General features: G+C 41.1%; 1 protein-coding gene across 1 annotated transcript; it reads right to left on the minus strand.

Moving 5' to 3' along the window:
• On the minus strand, positions 1-13,703 carry eno4 (enolase 4; the record flags this gene model as incomplete). Its single annotated transcript, XM_083696118.1, has 12 exons — positions 1-497; positions 850-911; positions 3,951-4,146; positions 4,555-4,680; positions 4,895-5,059; positions 5,761-5,829; positions 6,147-6,278; positions 6,377-6,546; positions 7,091-7,227; positions 11,445-11,641; positions 12,967-13,095; positions 13,527-13,703. 12 exons carry the CDS (start codon positions 13,701-13,703, stop codon positions 342-344), a joined length of 1,716 nt encoding a protein of 571 aa, XP_083552244.1. The 3' UTR covers positions 1-341.
• Positions 13,704-18,902: the final 5,199 nt, after the last annotated feature.

Consider the following 18,902-nt stretch of genomic DNA (forward strand, 5'->3'; position numbering starts at 1 on the left):
GTCCAAGAAATATCTATATTCCACCGGACCTGAACCAAAAGCTATACAACAGAGTTCTTCTGTACGCATTTGGTGCACAAGTTAATTCTTTATTTCATACAAAGATGAACTCGCTTTTCAGTAATTGTGCAATGTCCATGTCTCTTTTTTGGGGAGACGTAATTAGGTGGCCAATTAACAGAACCAAAGTAGTTTTTTTTATGCCAGCCCCTCCCCTCTCCCCTCCCTCTATGATTCCTGACACACAGTTTTCTTTCATGTCCAGGGGGAGAGAGATGTGTTCTCACCAGTGGAGCCATTACTGCCTCTGCCTCCCCTTGGCTTTGTCTAGACCCCTTTTTCTACCAGGCTGAAAAGACAAGGGAGGAAAAAGCCATACCCAGTATTCCCTGCTGGGCCAGTTCTTCCTCTATAGAAATCAGACGGTTGTATTTAGTCAGCCGCTCTCCACGACTCAGACCTCCCAGTTTGACATACCTAGCGCCCAGTCCTACGGCCTGAGGGAAGGTGGGAGGGAACACCACAATGAGAAGTTTTCTGGTGCAGAGCACCAATGTGAGATGCCGTCACTTGTCTTTGTTGTGGTGTGGGTACACAATGATGGGCAAACTGTTTATGATATCACTATAACAGCGCTTCTTGGGCCTTGTAAATACAGGCATGTGTACTGTAACACTTGTGCCGAGCACAATACATCATTAATGAGTCACTGTGAATTGTCAAACTTACAATAGAAAAGCAGATTTTCAGGCTAAGGACACAGACACAACCATAGGCCGAGATCTAAAGAGTCAGGAAGATATAGACCTAACGAGACAGAGTGCAAGTGAGCAGAGGACTAAAACTCACCACATCTGCCAGGGAGTCATCACTGCAGGGCTCGCCACAGGTTGTTCCTATGATCACTGCATCTGACATACAAATGAACACACACACACACACACACACACACACACACACACACACACACACACACACACCCTTGTTCTGAGTCGTTCACTATTTTTCAATAGGTCCCTTACACTGGCAGACTCCTTCTGAAGTTCATCACCCTTCATAATAAACATAAAGAAAAACCCTAACTTTTTAAAGATACAGAACATACATTTTAGCTTTCAAAAATGATTAATTTCATAGAGGTCCTATTTTAATACTGTTCATGAGAGAGTGAATAGATGGCCCCAATTTTAAGAATAAAGTAGACCTGCTGCCAGCCTGTGCATGACTGTGTGATAATTCACCCAAATTACAAAATGAGATATTTGTTTCCTTATGTGTCAAGGACAAACTTCAATCAACGCTTTGGTTAAAATGTCAATGTCTTCAAATAGACCCTAAGTTAGCATGTTTGAAATGTCTTGCCCAAATTATCTCAAATTCTCTGACTGAATTACCTGATTTAAACGACATAGAGATTGTTTGAGCATGACATTTCAAACATAGCTTAGCTTCTAATTTAGGGTCCATGACTTGCATTGGGTTTTAGTTAAACATGCTGACAATTAGCTGCTAGTTACGGTGCCTAGATAAACAGAACCAAAGTGTTGATAGAAGTCTGTCCTTGTCCATAGACTCCTTTCAGGGTAAGGAACCAAATATGATTTTGTAATTTGGGTGAACTATCCCTTTAAGTGTTAGACACATTATTCATGAATGGTTAAATTGCAGAAAACATTGTGATTTTCATTTCCATACTTCTACAGTATACAGTGCATTCGTAAAGTATTCAGACCCCTTCATTTTTTCCACATTTTGTTATGTTACAGCCTTATTCTAAAATGGATTAAATTATTTTTTTCCCCTCATCAATGTACACACAATACCCCATAATGACAAAACCAAAACAGGTTTTTAGAAATGTTTGCTAATTTATTAAAAATAAAAAACTGAAATATCACATTTACATGAGTATTCAGACCCTTTACTCAGTACTTTGTTGAAACACCTTTGGCAGCCTCAAGTCTTCTTGGGTATGACGTTACAATCTTGGCACACCTGTATTTGGGGTGTTTCTCCCATTCTTCTCTGCAGATTCTCTCAAGCTCTGTTAGGTTGGATGGGGAACGTCAGTGCACAGCTATTTTCAGGTCTCTCCAGAGATGTTTGATCGGGTTCAAGTCTGGCCTCTGGCTGGGCCACTCAAGGATGTTCAGAGACTTGTCCTGAAGCCACTCCTGCGTTGTATTGGCTGTGTGCTTAGGGTCATTTTCCTGTTGGAAGATGAACCTTCACTCCAGTCTGAGGTCCTGAGCACTCTGGAGTAGGTTTTACTCAAGGACCTCTGTACTCCGTTCATCTTTCCCTCGATCCTGACTAGTCTCCCAGTCCCTGAGGCAAAAACATTCCCACAGCATCAGAATCAGAAGAATCAGAATCATGATGCTGCCACCACCATGCTTCACCGTAGGGATGGTATTGGCCAGGTGATGAGCGGTGCCTGGTTTCCTCCAGATGTGACGCTTGGCATTCAGGCCAAAGAGTTCAATCTTGGTTTCATCAGACCAGAGAATCTTGTTTCTCATGGTCTGAGAGTCCTTTAGGTTCTTTTGGCAAACTCCATGCGGGCTGTCATTTGCTTTTTACTGAGGAGTGGCTTCCGTCGGGCCACTCTACCATAAAGGCCTGATTGGTGGAGTGCTGCAGAGATGGTTGTCCTTCTGGAAGGTTCTCCCATCTCCACAGAGGAACTCTGGAGCTCTGTCAGAGTGACCATTGGGTTCTTGGTCACCTCCCTGACGATGGCCCTTCTCCCCCAATTCCTCAGTTTGGCCGGGCAGCCAGCTCTAGGAAGAGTCTTGGTGGTTCCAAACTTCTTCCATTTAAGAATGATGGAGGCTAGTGTGTTTTTGGGGACCTTCAATACTGCAGAAAATGTTTTTGTACCCTTCCTCAGATCTGTGCCTCGACACAAAAATAGATCATAGATATTTGTTTGTATTTTGAAGGGGAATTACGCATTTACATGTTGTGTTGATTTTGGGACTTGGGATTGTTGGTTTTTCTAACCATTTGATTGGAAATTGGGACTTTCAGTTAGAGTATCTTTGGGAGTTAACATTTATGGAGTATTATGGAATTTGAATATTGGAACTGAATTACTGATCTAAAGAACTGGCGGTTACACATGTACAACAAAAAAAATGACTGCCATAACCGTTGAAATACATTGATTTTGAAAATGTGGATTTTTATTTTCATGTAGACATACTTTACCTAATAGCATGAGTGTAAAATAATTATTATTAACAATTATTTTGGTACAATAATCTGTCTATCAATCCAACTGTTTTGCATTTTAAAAGGGAGATGGTTGCGCACACTCTCTCCCTCAAGAAATGCGCTATCAACTTTGAAGCTACCGCTAGCTAGCTCGCAAGATGCATTGGAGGGGAGGAGGTAGGGCACCGAAAGGGCCAGCAAAGCACGACCCTCTACCAATGAGAGTGCGTGCTGTCACTGAAACTACGTACAAGATTACCTACAAGAAGAGCCACTAGACTCCACTGATGATCTCCTGGCATGGTGGTGTGACAACCAGGGTCGCTTTCCTTTGATGGCGAAACTTTCAAGAAAATCCATGTGTATTTGCGCAATGAGCACAGCCTCAGAGACAGTATTTAGTACATTGGGGAACATTGTTACCCCTGTCCGGTCTTGCCTCAAGCCGGACAATGTAAATATGCTTGTGTTCTTGGCACGGAACTTAAAGGAAGAGGCCTAATAATAGACCGAACAAAATTCTTATACTGTAGTTCGCCTATTTTGCTATTAAATAGCAAGTGTTTATTTTGCACTTTCAGCCTGTTATTTTAAAAGGACACACACAACAGTCTATTTGCCCCCCCCCCCCCAAATTCCATGACCATTACAGCCCTAGCTACTCTCATAAGTACACAGTATGTCTGAATGTGTATGTTATAACATAAGAGGAACAAGCTGGTTGCTCGTACCTTGGTGTTCTAGGGTGACGTGGACCAGATCGGTGACTGTTGTCTCATTGGTCTGCTTTATGATGTAACCTCTGACCCCTGGGAGGGGCAGGGCATCTTCATGGGTACTGTGACTCGGGGGCTTGGAGGAGACATCAGAGAGCAGGGAGCATGAGCCTCCAATCACACTGCTCAGTCTCTCCCACTGATCCACGTCCTGAAGAGAGAGGTCATGAACATCTGTTACCACAGGCTCAAGTCATTGGTTAACATAGCTGGTCCGTGCCAGAAAGCATGGCTGACAGATAAAGGGTTCCGTATTTGGAGGAAGCTTTTGATTCAGTTGCATCAAGCTGGTCTGGCTACTTGTCTTGATGTTGTCACAAAGGTTTGAAATTAATTAAATTCAAATGTTATCATTGAAAAGGGCCTTTTCTTTTAATTGAGGATTTGTCAGTTCTTGATACCTATATAGTATGCTCAAATACCTACAAGCACTAAACAGGCATCGCAACTGGAACTCAAAATAGTTTGATGGAGTCACTTTCGTCATCAAACAAAATAGTTTGATGGCGAAAGTGTTCTGCCTTCTGTATGGTATTCTAGAGTGTCATTCTCATCTTACCTCTTTTCTCAAGGGATCGATCAGGGCTACAACTGCTGGGTATTTACTAATCAAAGCCTCGTATATGTCTACTAGCTCATCAGGAGACTTGGGGCTTCCTGTCACAACTTCATATTTCCCCTTTGCCTGTAAGGAACATATCAACAATACATATATTGAACCATTATATTTTTTTCAAGGTTACATGTTTTTCCAAGTGTAAAAGTCACTTTATTTTAGGTGTTTTAAACAGCTGTAAGATATTGGTGACTGTTACACATTCGCAGGTAAATCAAAGCGTATAGAATTACATTCATGGCACACGGACACACTTGGTGTGCTTTAAAGTTATGTTACATACATAGTCCATTAGCTCATGAGCTGCACAGTTTACTGCCAAAAGGATCTGCTTTCCAAGTGCCAATCCAAGGTTGTTTGATGCTTCAGTAATTAGGTCTAAAGGCTGCTCAGGTCGCTCGTACCCAACCACTAAGGCTCCGGAGTCGGACACTGTAGTCAGTACAGGCTGGAAAAGAGAGGAAGGAATTCCTAGTGAAACATCATAAATGTACACTGAATGTCATAATGACTGTAACAATAACATGTTTATATCTGTTGAAAGACGTGTTGGATCATTTGAAGGAGCATATGATATTCTTAATGCATTGACTTAGGTCAATTGGTATGGATGAAATAAAGAGCTTTCTGTATCTAAAGCTTTCAAAGGGATCGGTACCAATATCGGATACATTTAACCTAGCCGGAGCTCCGTTGGTAAGACACAAACAGAGCTCTGGATAAGCATAAGAGCTAGCTGTCATTGACTCATTACATAATAAAGGAGGGAAAAAAGTTGAATAGGGGTAGCAATTTCCTATTGACAACCTTTCATCTATTTGCAAGCCCAAATAGTGCTTAACCATGGACAGGCAGCATTGAATTGATTTAAAATTAAATTACAACTACAGTGTTTTGCTCAGGGAGTTGTGTAATTTATATAATTCAATATTACACATCAATCAGGGCATCAATCTATACCAACCAAAGCATATTTTACAAGAGTATTTCCTTCAAGCACAGGAACATAATGTCTTTGTTAGGAGACTGGAAACACAAGATGTGATGTACTGTGGGCTCTGACTCGTCTACTGTGGGCTCAGACTCATCTACTGTGGGTGACAAACTAGTTTCCAAGCTGTGTTACTTTGCTGCAATGTTCCTCCTCACCCCTGTTTTCGAAGCGGCGTTCATTATTCTTGTCATCTCCTTTTGAAGCTCAAGGACCATTGTGATGATCTGTTGGGCAGTTCACAGATCACTTTAGAGGCCCTCTATTGATGTCCCTCTATGCTTGGTTATATTTAATCTTCCCAGGGACAAATTATTGTTAGAAAGTATGGCACCTGACAACAAACTGGAATATTGGTTGACTGAACCTTAAAGACACTCTCGAGACAACTCTTCAAGAAGCATAAAGACATACCACAAAGAATAAACCAGAGCAGATGATTGACTAATAAATGTTGTGTAATACTGGGCAGAGAGAAGGTGTGGGCAATAGGAATAGGAGAATAAAAAAGGTGAATACATGGCAAAATTGTGAATGTGTGTACTTGTTTGACTCTATGTCCTGCTATGGGGATCAGGAGCACTTCTTCCAGAATGTTGAGTTTTCCTGGGGACGTCTTGCCACAGCTCAACAAAGTTACCATGGGCACAGGGATGTAAAGCTCTTTGGGACATGGCTGTAAAAGTATTGAAAAGACAATATGAGTGTTGTGCGTGTGTGTGTGTGTGTGTGTGTGTGTGTGTGTGTGTGTGTGTGTGTGTGGCAAGGGGGTACCTGTTGGTTCCTTAGTGCTTGGATGTGCTTGTACAGGGGGATGCCTTGGAGTTGAGCCCAAGTCTTGGCCACAGCCAAGGACACAGAACCGATGGCCATGCTGCCAGCCAACACTGGCTCAGAGGGCTCTGCAGGCGGGACTGGCTTCTCTGCGTTGTTGCCCTTCTTGCCTGGGAAACAGGAAACACAGCGTCAGCTTCATATAGCTCCAATGTTAAAACACAACTCCAACAATCTCCAAATGTCACAAGCTGAGGGGAGAGGCATCCCATTGGGCCACAGTGGGCTTCATCCGTCACGAGAAGGGACAAGGAAGTGACCACAAGGGAAATGATCCCGGGATATGAGTGCATTGAATCAAGGCTGCTGGGGTCTTGGACTGGCAGCATGACCTCTCTATGGTGTATCCCAGGGAGAAACTTCAGTGGCACACTTAACCTGCACATGACCTCCGAGTCTGCCTCCTTATACATACTTAACACATATACAAATGGGAGTTTGGAATTTTAGTGTTTCATCAAGAACAAGCTAATGAATACAGAGGTAATATGATGTGTATATGTGTGTCATTTTTTCTGAGTTGGTCTGCACCTACTGTATATCTTAAAAAGTAGTGCACTACTGTATATATTATCATTATATTCCCTATATAGCACATAACATTTGTCATTGTGTGCTGATTCTCTATTAGGTTGGCCAACATGGGGGTCCTACCTTTGTCCCCACCCTTCTTGTCTTTGGGGGGTGCAGCGGGCGGGGGTGGCTCGGGGACAGGCTCGCTGGTCAGCTGATTCTCTTTCTCCCTGCTCCGCATGTCCTGGTCCTCCAGGTGGCGTGCCATGAAGAAATCACTGCCACACAAAACAAATGACACTTGTCCTTCATCCTCACAGGAATAACGCTGGGCTGTCATGATGAGAACAAGCAGCCTGAATGTCATTCTGAGGTGGATCTGGGGTGTTAGTGTTACCTTTGAACCATTGTGTCAAAGGAGTAGAGAGACATCTGCTATGTCAGACTCAGCCGAAGGGATCCAGCAGCACTGATAATGAAATAATGGATAATGCAGTGGAGCCCTTAAAGTGAGCCTGGCTCATTGTATTAAGGGCCATGAGGAGGCAGTGAACTAGTTTAGAATAAAGTTGATGCTATTACAGCGCCTTCAGAAAATAACCCTCTTTTATGAGAAGTTTGCATTCATATTTTGTATTATCAGCGTAGTTTACCAAATGGTGACCTAGTGTGACCTAATGCTTATATAAAACAGTTCGCCACCTTGTGGTTGATCGTAGGTGGGCGTGTGTGCTGCTGGAAGCATGTAGGCGTACACTTCGCTTAGGCTGTGCAATCAAAGTTTGCATGTCTTTATAACATGTACATACATAGTCGATTTAATTTATTTGATAATGCATAATCGTACTTTATTTAAAATAAATAGCTCAGCCTAAGTCGAAATGTACGACAAATAAAATATATCAACAACGGGTGACATGAGGCGGGCGTGCAAAAATCGGATCATGCACTGCTCAAAAAAATTAAGGGAACACTTAATCGTCACAGTGTAACACCAAGTCAGTTAAACTTCAGGGATATCAATCTGCCCATTTAGGAAGCACAAGTGATTGTGAATCAATTTTCACCTGCTTTGGTGCAAATGAAAGTGACAACATGTGCACTGGAGAGGCAAAAGCAAGACAACCCCCAAAAAGGTAATGGTTTTGCATGTGGTGGCCACAGACAATTGCTCTCTCCTTTTCCTTCCTGACTGATTCTTCTCTAGTTTTGTGTTCTGCTAGTGTCCTCGTCACTACTGGTAGCATGAGGCGGTACCTGCAGCCCACTCAGGTTGCACAGGTAGTCCAGCTCCTCCAGGACGGCACATCCATACGTGCGGTCGCAAGAAGGTTTGCTGTGTCTCCCAGCACAAGTCTCAAGAGCATGGAGGAGATACCAGGAGACTGGCCGTTACACGAGGAGAGCTGGACAGGGTCGTAGAAGGGCATCAACACAACAGCAGGAGCGGTATCTGCTCCTTTGTGCGAGAAGGAACAGGAGGAGCACTGCCAGAGCCCTACAAAATGACCTCCAGCAAGCTACTGGTGTGCATGTGTCTGACCAAACTGTCAGAAACAGACTCCATGAGGGTGGCATGAGGGCCCGACGTCCTCTAGTGGGACCTGTGCTCACTGCCCAGCACCGTGCAGTTCGATTGGCATTCGCGAGAGAACACCAGAATTGGCAGGTCCGCCATTGGCGTCCTGTTCTCTTCACAGATGAGAGCAGGTTCACACTGAGCACATGTGACAGGCGTGAAAGAGTCTGGAGACGCCATGGTGAACGTAATGCTGCCTGTAACATCATCCAGCATGACCGGTTTGGCGGTGGGTCAGTGATGGTCTGGGGAGGCATATCCTTGGAGGGTTGCACAGACCTACATGTCATAGCCAACGGTACCCTGACTGCTGTTAGGTACCGGGATGAGATCCTCAGACCCATTGTCAGACCTTACGCTGGTGCAGTGGGCCCTGGGTTCCTCCTAGTGCAGGAAAATGCCCGGCCTCATGTGGCCAGAGTGTAAGCAGTTCCTGGATGAAGAAGGCATTGATACCATTGAATGGCCCTCTCGTTCCCCTGACCTAAATCCGGGACGTTATGTATCGGTGCATCGGACGCCACCAAGTACCACCACAGACTGTCCAGGAGCTCACTGATGCCCTGATCCAGGTCTGGGAGGAGATCCCCCAGGACACCATCCGCCGACTCATCAGGAGCATGCCCAGACGTTGTTCATGCCCAGTTCTCAGTGTCCTCCATTTTTTGTAAGTAGTCAAATCACCTGATTGGTCATCGAGCTGAGAAGTTCACCCTCATTTAAGTAATATTCAGTCAGATTGAACAGATTTCACTCATTTTACTTCTCTCACGGACGATCCCGTCGTGCACTGCACATCGGCTCGTAGAAAATGAATGGAGGCGATACATCACCATCCAAAATCGGATCCTGTTGTGTGTCTGTGTCTGCTCATCGCGCCAATGTCTACACATCCCCTGAATATTGCAATGATTAGTTCAGCCGTTTTTGTTTACAAGGTACCTTAAAAACTGAGATTTCTCTAGTTAGACCTATAGCAATGTCTACACAACCGATTAAGATGCGGCTTTCGGGGCCCCACCAGGTAATGTTTCGGAGCAGTGCATTGAGACCGAGTTCGGTTCGTGGGTAATACCGTTTTTGTTAAATGTATAAAGTATCGCATTTACATGCCCATAAACGGAAGATGGTGAAGATCAAAATGCTAACTGTTTTGATGAAATGCTAGTCTTACACTGTAGATACAACAACAAGCAATTCTGCTTCTGGCTGCTGTGACAATCATGTAAATGTAATTAGGCTGTTTGACTGCAACTTGGAATCCTAAGCAACCTGCCCAGTGGTGAGTACATGTTGTGTGAAGTACAGTAACATACATCACTATAGCAGGCATCAAAGCAGTGTGCTGAATTTCCTGTCTTTTACAGCTTTTGACAAGCCAAACTAAAACATAGTTTTTAGTCATTAATACTACTCATTGTTACAGGTTTGTTTTCTGGAGGCTGTCATGTTAAATCCTCCATCCACTGTCTATAATAACAAGCAAGATGCAAGGGGCTCCAATCCATCCAAAAACTGCTGTTTCTTCAATGTAATGGACAAGGATTTATGTTATTTCCCCCCTAGAGTCATACCAATACAGAGCAACTCATTGGACTCTACCATGGGTTCATGTTAGATGGTTAAAAATGACCAATAAGAAGATCCGGGGCATTGTAATGATATGATTGGGTCTGACAATTGGCAGCGAGTGCCTATCTTTTCCGCCCCATTCTGCAAGGTCAACAAACAGTGAAGTTAATCTGGCCTCATCTGAGCAGACACGAAAGACGTCCTGTGACATGAATTATATTTTCAACAGTCCTATGTTAATGAAGACAAATCTAAATCCTGGACTTCAAGAGCTGTTACATTGAATTGACCACCTCAGAACCATGTCTGATGACTTTTATGTCCGTATCACTAATATGATCTCCTTTAAGCAAGGCTATCTAATTAGATATGGCAGCTCTGCGATGGGGAGAGGATGATGACAGTTCAGTAGAGGGCCATGCTAGGTTCTGGCATACTGCTACCCACCCCCTCTCCTCCCCCTAACCTACTGCCCTGGTGACTCCCAAGGGATGCCAAAGCCACTACGTAACTGTGAGATAATATCTGATCATCACGGCTAATGCAGCCATTTGGAGGAACGCCACATCTTTCACGTCATCTAATGAGCATGCCCTGTTATACAAGTCCTAGTCAGGCATTTCATGTGGTGCACAAGATACTGTATAGCTAATTCTTATCTGCAGTCCATAGACCCATATTAAAACTATTAGATAACAACATATCAATACAGGCCTAGCTAATGCACCTTATTGGTAACACAAAAGGGAAAACCTTTACTGTACTTTACAGAATAATTCATTTAATACAGAATAAACTATGTTTTGATGCATGATTTAGCCAAATCTGACTTTGGATAAGTCAAATTGCTGTCTTTTCTGTATGACAGATGTGTCCCATAGTCACAATAGTTTCTTACAGAGACAAATTCATTTTTTATGAAAGACAACAGTTTAAGAAAAATCCAAGAAAAGATCTATGAATGTTAAAGTTTTACATGAGGCAGGTTGTTTTATGTAACAATGCAATACAGGCTCCAGTAGACTGAATTGCACAGCACTACTCTGTACTCATCCTTGTGGAGAGAAAAACAAGGTGAAGAAAAAGAATCATTCATCATCATCATAGTGTTAGTTCAGGCAGGGCACTCTAAGTCAAACGGCACAGCTATGAGATTAAGTTTTGTGTGGTCGTCCCACCCACCACCCCCAGCTTCCACCCACCACCCCCAGCTTCCACCCACCACCCCCAGCTTCCACCCACTCAGTCGCTCTGTATGTAGCCTTTTCAGAATAACTCTGCAATATTTAAACATGTATAACCTCTTTGGCTACACAATCATTCAGAACTAGAAAGTGTGCCTACCTGAGTATTTTATCCACTCCTGTCTGGTCACAGGGATCAGAGCCTTTTAGCATTGTGCTCAGCGGTTCATTGATCCAGTGGAGAGCAGTCATCACAGGGTCCCTCCTCTTATTGTTATTGATGGCCTCAACACTTGGGTCCTGAAAACTGTCATCAAGGACCTCACAGTGGCTGGATATCACTGCAGAACATGTGCTCTTCATGTAAAGAGAGAGAATTAGGAAAAGCAATGGGTACACCTGTATGACAGATACACCTTATAGATTTAGAGTGAGAGTGGCAGTGCCTAGTGCCATCATAGACAGATACCATACAACATTGTTTAAACACAGATTTTATGTATTAAGCTGTAATAAAAAACATTTGTTATTCTTAGCCAACCCTTGTGCCAACCTCAACAACAAAGATCTGATTGTCATTTCTCTACCAACAAATAGTAATCATATATCTATTTCTGTGTGGTCAACAAACAATATTGTTTTTGGTTCTGGGCAGAAAACCAGAGGGTCATGCTCAGTGTAACTAGTAAAACAAAAACAGCAGATGTCAACGGTATTGTGTTGGAGCCTGATTTTACATGGCCAAATGTGTGAAACAATCCAATTATTCCACTGAGGCGAAACAGCGAGATACATTTTTTTTTTGCATTTTGTGCCTCCCTTCTGCTTGGCCTGCCATTTTAGACAGGGTCCATGGCTGCAATGAGCACTGAGGAAGGCAGCAACGCTGACACAGTCACCTCCTGCTGACCTGAAGCCAACAGCATGGTTAGAAGGTGGAGTATCTGAGTTAATATCCACTCCTCCCCCTCTCTCCCCCCCTTTAGGTTCAACCACTAGCCTTGCTGTTCCCTGTCATAGCAGATTAACAGCCATTATCAGCCATATCACTGTATCTGCCAAAGGGGTGCGGTATTAATCCAAGAGCATAACTCTAAACTAAAGGGTGCTAAAGCTGCTACACTGTCCCTTATACCACAGCGAGAGAGAGAGAGGGGTGGGGGAGGGGGGGCATGACTCTAAAGGAACTAAAACTGCTGACATGCTGAGATTATGTAAATGAATGCTGGGTGTTTCAGTAAAAAAACAGAGTTGATGATTGTGTCTTTGGTAGTCTTGCTGTGCCCTCGATTCATGGTGGTGTCAGATCTAATATCTCCAGCCTATAATAGTGTAAAAACTGAAATGGCAAGGGTCAGTGGCTGTCCTCTGATCACTACCTTCCTTGCTTGATTGTTTCCCCAGCTGCCTCTTTCCATTATAAGTCCCAGTAGAGCCCTCATAGTGTCATCTCAAACGGTACTATGCTGCTGTGTCTGAGATCCCAATTGTAAACTGTGTCCAACTTCATTCAAACAATTCGAGACTTGATAGGTCAAACATAATTCATGATATCATTTGATTTGGATAGATTATGGCACTAATAATTGACCACATATCTTCAGTTTCCAACACAGAAACACACAAAACAAAAACGTCTATGTGATGTGTACTAGTTGGCATTGAGGAGCTTGCTCTTGTACCTTTTCCTCGTTGTTGATGATGCAGAAGACCTCAGCTTGGACTGATAATTGACCTTTTCCATCATAGATTTCTTTTCCTAACAGTCTGCTTATCACCGGTGGCGTTGAGAATTTTGAGAAGTAATTTGCCTAAAATATTTTTTTTAAAAAGTGATTAAATGAAATACTTCGCAGAAGCAACCGACAACACACATAACCACATAGGCTTAACTCCTGTAGACATACCAAGACAAATTTTAAGTCTCATTACACTTTTTTTATATAAATTGGACCCATCGGCTTCCAAAAATCCATAATATTTTTGCAATATGCCAAATAACTGGGACTTCAAAAGTATTGTCCATGGTCCTGCTTGCTTGCTTGCTAGGCTATAGAGATAGGCTATATTTCGCTACTTTACTACTCTGTCCTTGCTACTAGCTAGCAAATGTGTAGCTAGCTGGTAGTGAAGCTAACATGACATGGCATGGCAGTTATGCAAAATGGCTAGCTCGATGTAGGGTGCTCTGGCAATCTATTCATAACTTAGCTCGCAAACTAGCTCATTTATCAATTCATACCAGAAAACCGAAAATATCATCAGGCTTATCGAGGAACATCTCATTTAGGACACCCTCTATCTTCTGTGGAACTCCATTTGCTCTATAATATTCAGCAGCTTTATTTTTCAAATCGTTGAACTCTTGCTCCTCTTTGGAAACACGACTGGTACCGCGTATAAAGCCTGTATAGGACATTATTTTTGTCGGAAAGTTGTTGAAAGAATACCTATACCTAACAGCAGCAAACAAACACAGATGAAGCGAGCCAAAGAACTGGCTTTGCCTTTGTGTACAATGGTTGCTAAGCAACTTAAATGTGACATCACGAAGAACTCCCCAAATGTTACACTGACTATAAACACATCTGCGTTTGTTTGGTACTACTGTCCTCTGAGCAATGAATACACTGAGAAACAGCTGAAGTCGGATCTGTCTGTCTTGATAAATATCCATGTAACCTTTCATGAACACACTTTTGGACCACTTTTGGGCCATTTTGTGGCCCAAAAATGTTTCCAACATTTTCACGCGTTTTATGTGTTGAGGATTGAAGTGGTCTAAATCTTTGCTTCACATAAATTATTTTGAAAATAATCTTATAATGCTACCGTTTGTGCAAGATTCATTGAAACTCCAAATCCAATTGAATAGGACTTCATTAACTCCACAAGGAGTAATTGAAATGAAAACAACAATAATTGTGCAACTGCAATGTTTTATTATTAAGAACTTATCTTAATATAACTGTATAGTAGTAAAGTAAAGCATAATCACATTGTAATTAATCTCACACTGAAAGTTTGGTTATTACTATGTTATTATTATTATTATTATTATTGTTGTTGTTGTTGGCTAATAGTTATTATTATTATTATTTATTATTATTATTATTATTAGACTACTATTACCATTACTACCTTATTATTATCATACATACTTGTGTATCACACACCTTGATTACGCTAGCCGATTATTACAAAATAGTATTTCCGTACACAATAGTAACAAAATAGTCATTATAATAAGGTCTAGAATTACAGCAGTCTTGTATTTTAAGGCTCAGAGAAGACGGGCCTAGGGTGTTGATATTATTTCAATTAGTTGACAAAGGATAATCTGATTAAGTAGAACTATATGCCGTTTGAGAATAATGTGGTTTCCTTGGATTTCTTCAAGCCGAGTCTAACTTATTGAGCAATATTTATATTATCTTATTTGACTGCTGATTCTTAGGGCAATATCACCGTCTCGGTTCGCAAGCAATTAGTTAAGGACTACACCTATTGACTACCAGTTTTGAGGCACATTTAGCAGATCTGCTACTAGTCACCTGTAGACCTACCAATTTATTTAAAAAAACAAAGGCTTGCATGTGTCTATATGTGTTTTATAGAAGTTGCAATACCTCAAACGGAATTATACAAAATCATTACAATCTAGGATATTCAATTTGGGAATTAAAGCTTGATGGTTTCAGTAGATTGTTCAAGTATAGCAAATAGACCTATCACCACACATCATGTTGCACGGCTTTAGCAAAAGCGTTTTATTATTAACTTACTTAAAATAACAACAAACGAAACGTATAAGCCACTTATACTCTATACCGCTATGACATCACATTGTCAACGCAATCGATTACCATTGGAACTATCGGTACCTAGTTCCACTGTAACATGGCCTACTGGCCAACCGCCTTCTGCATTCTGACAAATCTTAATTTCAGACTGTCTCCCACTTTTTCTGTAGATTACAAGTACACACAACTCTAAGTATAGTAACATTTGCATCAAGTACATATCTATCTATCTATCTATCTATCTATCTATCTATCTATCTATCTATATCTAATATATATATATATATATATATATATATATATATATATATATATATATATATATATGTTTTAATCTTTGCATTATCCATAGGCAATAAGAAGACAAGCCTTATTATCTGGAGTCATGGTGATTCACTATGGTTATCCGTACATGCTTCTCAGATTTTCCGAACAAAATGTAATCCAATAATAGAAAATGTGCATTCAAAACGTTTATCTCAGCCCATCACTATATGTATTTGTTATAATGTAACATGATTCAGATAGTGTAAGAGTGTAGAATTAAAAGCTGCTATTTTTTTAACCAGCAAAGATAGAGAAATAAAGTCGAACAAATTGTGATAATGTGCTTAATGGCCTAATGTCCACGTCCTTTTGTCAGTCGCAGTTGATGGTGGCTCAATAAACTTTATGAAGTTGAAATAAAATGTCCCGTACATTCATTTTATGTATAACGAGAGCATCTCTGCGTTCTCTTTTCTTTTAGAAAAAACGTAGGCCTAATCCCGAGTTTGTGACCTTAATCACTTGGGGTGAACTATTGACCCTCTTTTAAAATCCTGTTGTAGATAATGGACTCCCCTCTCAGGCACATAATTATATTGCATTCTCGTGTTGAAGTCACAAACAGTTATAACTCTACCGCTAGTGAGAATGTAATCTATTTGAATGGGCGCGTGAAAGACGCCAACACGTACTGTAGGCCTATGCCTTTTTTTTTCGAGGACGCGCCTCTAAACGCCACTTTTACGCATATCCTGTAGTGAGGCTAAAGTGAATTATCATTTCCCCCAAAATGCGTCGGATATTTTCATACTGGACTTAATTACAACGTCCACTTCTAATAATAAACCAAACGGTTGACAGACATCAAGGGTTCAATCCAGCGACATAGGGACGAATAGTGGGCAAAATTGAGATTAAGACCAACATGGCTACTTCATTAATTAAAGCCAGTCACAAATTACCCGATACATTTTCGGCAAAGAGACTATCAGAAATGGTAAAATCAAGTGTTCGATGGGTAAATTGTTTTATCTGAGACAAAATTGAACGGAAAATGTCAAAATGATGTGGTTCTGTTAATGGAACATATTTCAGATGGCTTTCATATATTTGTCCAATTCATTGACTATATCATCCAACTAATTTTGAATAGGCCCGTAGCTTTTTTTAAATACGTGTAATATACCACTCTAAATCAGGGTAATAGCACGTCATCTTTGGGTTGAGGTGAGGGTGGCTTGTGATGTTAGCCTACAGGTTTTACTGTTTTCGTTTCGTTCCCAGCAACCTTCTGCATACAGAAATAATGTGTGGAAGAGAATAGTAATATCAAACGCTACAAACTGCAGGTAGGCCTATAGCAGTGCATTATTTCGAAACGTGCCTGTGTCAAATGTCAAGAACGAATTTGGTTTATTGGTTTATTTTTACATTTAAAAACAAACAATAAATGTTATATACACAAATATATGCTATTTAGCTGACGCTTTTATCCAAAGCGACTTACATTGCAGTGAGTGCATACATTTCAGTATATATGGTCCCAGGAGGAATCAAACCCACAACCTAAGCGTTGTTAGCGCCATGTTCTACCAACTGAGCCAAAGAGGACCACAGAGGAATGTTGTTTACAGTATTTGGTCCTACTTAAAACTATGCAACAAACTATTCACCCCTCCCTTTACCAAAATTAATACCGTCGCCTACACTAAGCAGTCCTAGACCGCATTTGTTGAACAGCCACACGGGCTATCAGCTCAAGCCTATTCAGGGTTCACTTAAAGGGCAGTTTACTGCAGGGCAGGCAGTCAACGAGAGGGCACCGCGTCGGCGTCTCGGCGACGTCACGAAATTGAGCGCATTCATTGGCTTGTGTCTCTGTCTGTGACACGTCGTGCAGTGACACAAATCCTGTCTGACACAACACAATATGTTCTATGGAAAGGAAGCTTCATTTTCAGATTCATATAGAGCCTTATTATGTTGTTTTAATCGTGCAATAACAAATAATTGATCCAATGTCTTTATGCATTTCTGTGAAAAGATGCAACTTATAGTGGACAACACATTACACTATTCATCAATTAATTATCACCTAGCCCCACTGCTGTCAAGATGAGAACATAAAATCCCTAAATCCATGATCATTCGTTCTTATCATGGATGAAATGCCTCATATTTGGGGAAAATCCCTCATCGCAGTGTAACACACAATACATATTTATATTTTAATACAGTAACCAATTAAATGTAGGGATATTATTACACAATAATAGGTTGTATGGCATATTACATCCTATGCAGCATAATAGAAGGTTGTAGCATTGCATGTTACCGCCACCGTCTGGACACAGTGCGAAACAAAACGTATCTTTGATCCTTTTTAGACACCCTTCAGTTTGTTTAAAAAGCATTGCCTTGAAGTTTATATGATCTTATAAGTTTATATGAACTTCTATGATGTTATACATCATATTAGTTGTCAATGTATGATAAAACCTACACCACAAGATTCAATTCCATAAAAATTCCACAACCACAAAAATGTTAATTAATAAATAACCAAATTCCACCTAAAAAGCAAACGAACAGGTCTCTGCGTATTCATTCCCAAAAAGTACTGATTCATAAACTCAAAGATTTGGAACTGCTATAGATGCCTCCTTGTGAAAATTGCAACACCTGTAGGAAAAATGAAGTGCATTAGTGGCATTTATAGACCAGGAACGATTGCTGACTAGATTTTAGTAGCGTATGGCAACATGAAGAAACGTCCATAAGAATAGATCAAGTTAAGTTTTATTTTTTTTAATGAAGAATCACAAAAAGATTTTTCTGGATGCATACGGTGTTTCCTTGAGGTGCTATTTAGCTTAGTGGGATGCCTCTGGGCCTCTAAATACATATTTTGGCAATCAAATTTAGTTCGTTATAGCTTTCTAGACAAGTAGCCTAAGTCTATCCCGCGCTGTCCAAATGGTAGCCACCAAACACATTTTCATTCAATCATTAATGTGGCGACCTGTTTCCCACGCATTACGTATCCTTGCAAAGGAGTTTGAAAAATGAGGTCTGAGATGGACCTGATATGATGACTTCGATATTAGGCTTCCTTCTAGTGTTAAATTGAACCAGATAACCTGTTGCTGAGTTACGAACATTTGTAATTTTAATATGACCCTCATCTCCAAGCAGATCATGGCAAAAATAGTCATAATAGGCCAACTGATTGTCAGGCCAACTTCTGGCTCATTCATTATTTGCATTCACACGTCTTAATTGTTTAACTAATGATGTTAAACAGCTTTCCAGGGGTCTTCGCGGGTCATATAGAGGCGGTTCTACCTAATTAGTGCCTCTTTGTTTCTGAACCTTAAGCCGCCAAATACACACCCAGATGAGGTTGTCATCTTTAATTGCCTCTAACTGAAATACCAGTCTCGTCATGTTTTCAAACTTGACCAGGTGTTTGCTGAATGGGTTATTGATGGTCTTAAAAAGTCTTTTTTAAAAACTATGTTTCGCTCTTAACCCCTGAGAACAATAGA

This window comes from Argentina silus (genome assembly GCF_951799395.1).
Source record: "Argentina silus genome assembly, chromosome: X".
In the NCBI taxonomy this organism is placed as follows: Eukaryota; Metazoa; Chordata; class Actinopteri; order Argentiniformes; family Argentinidae; genus Argentina; species Argentina silus.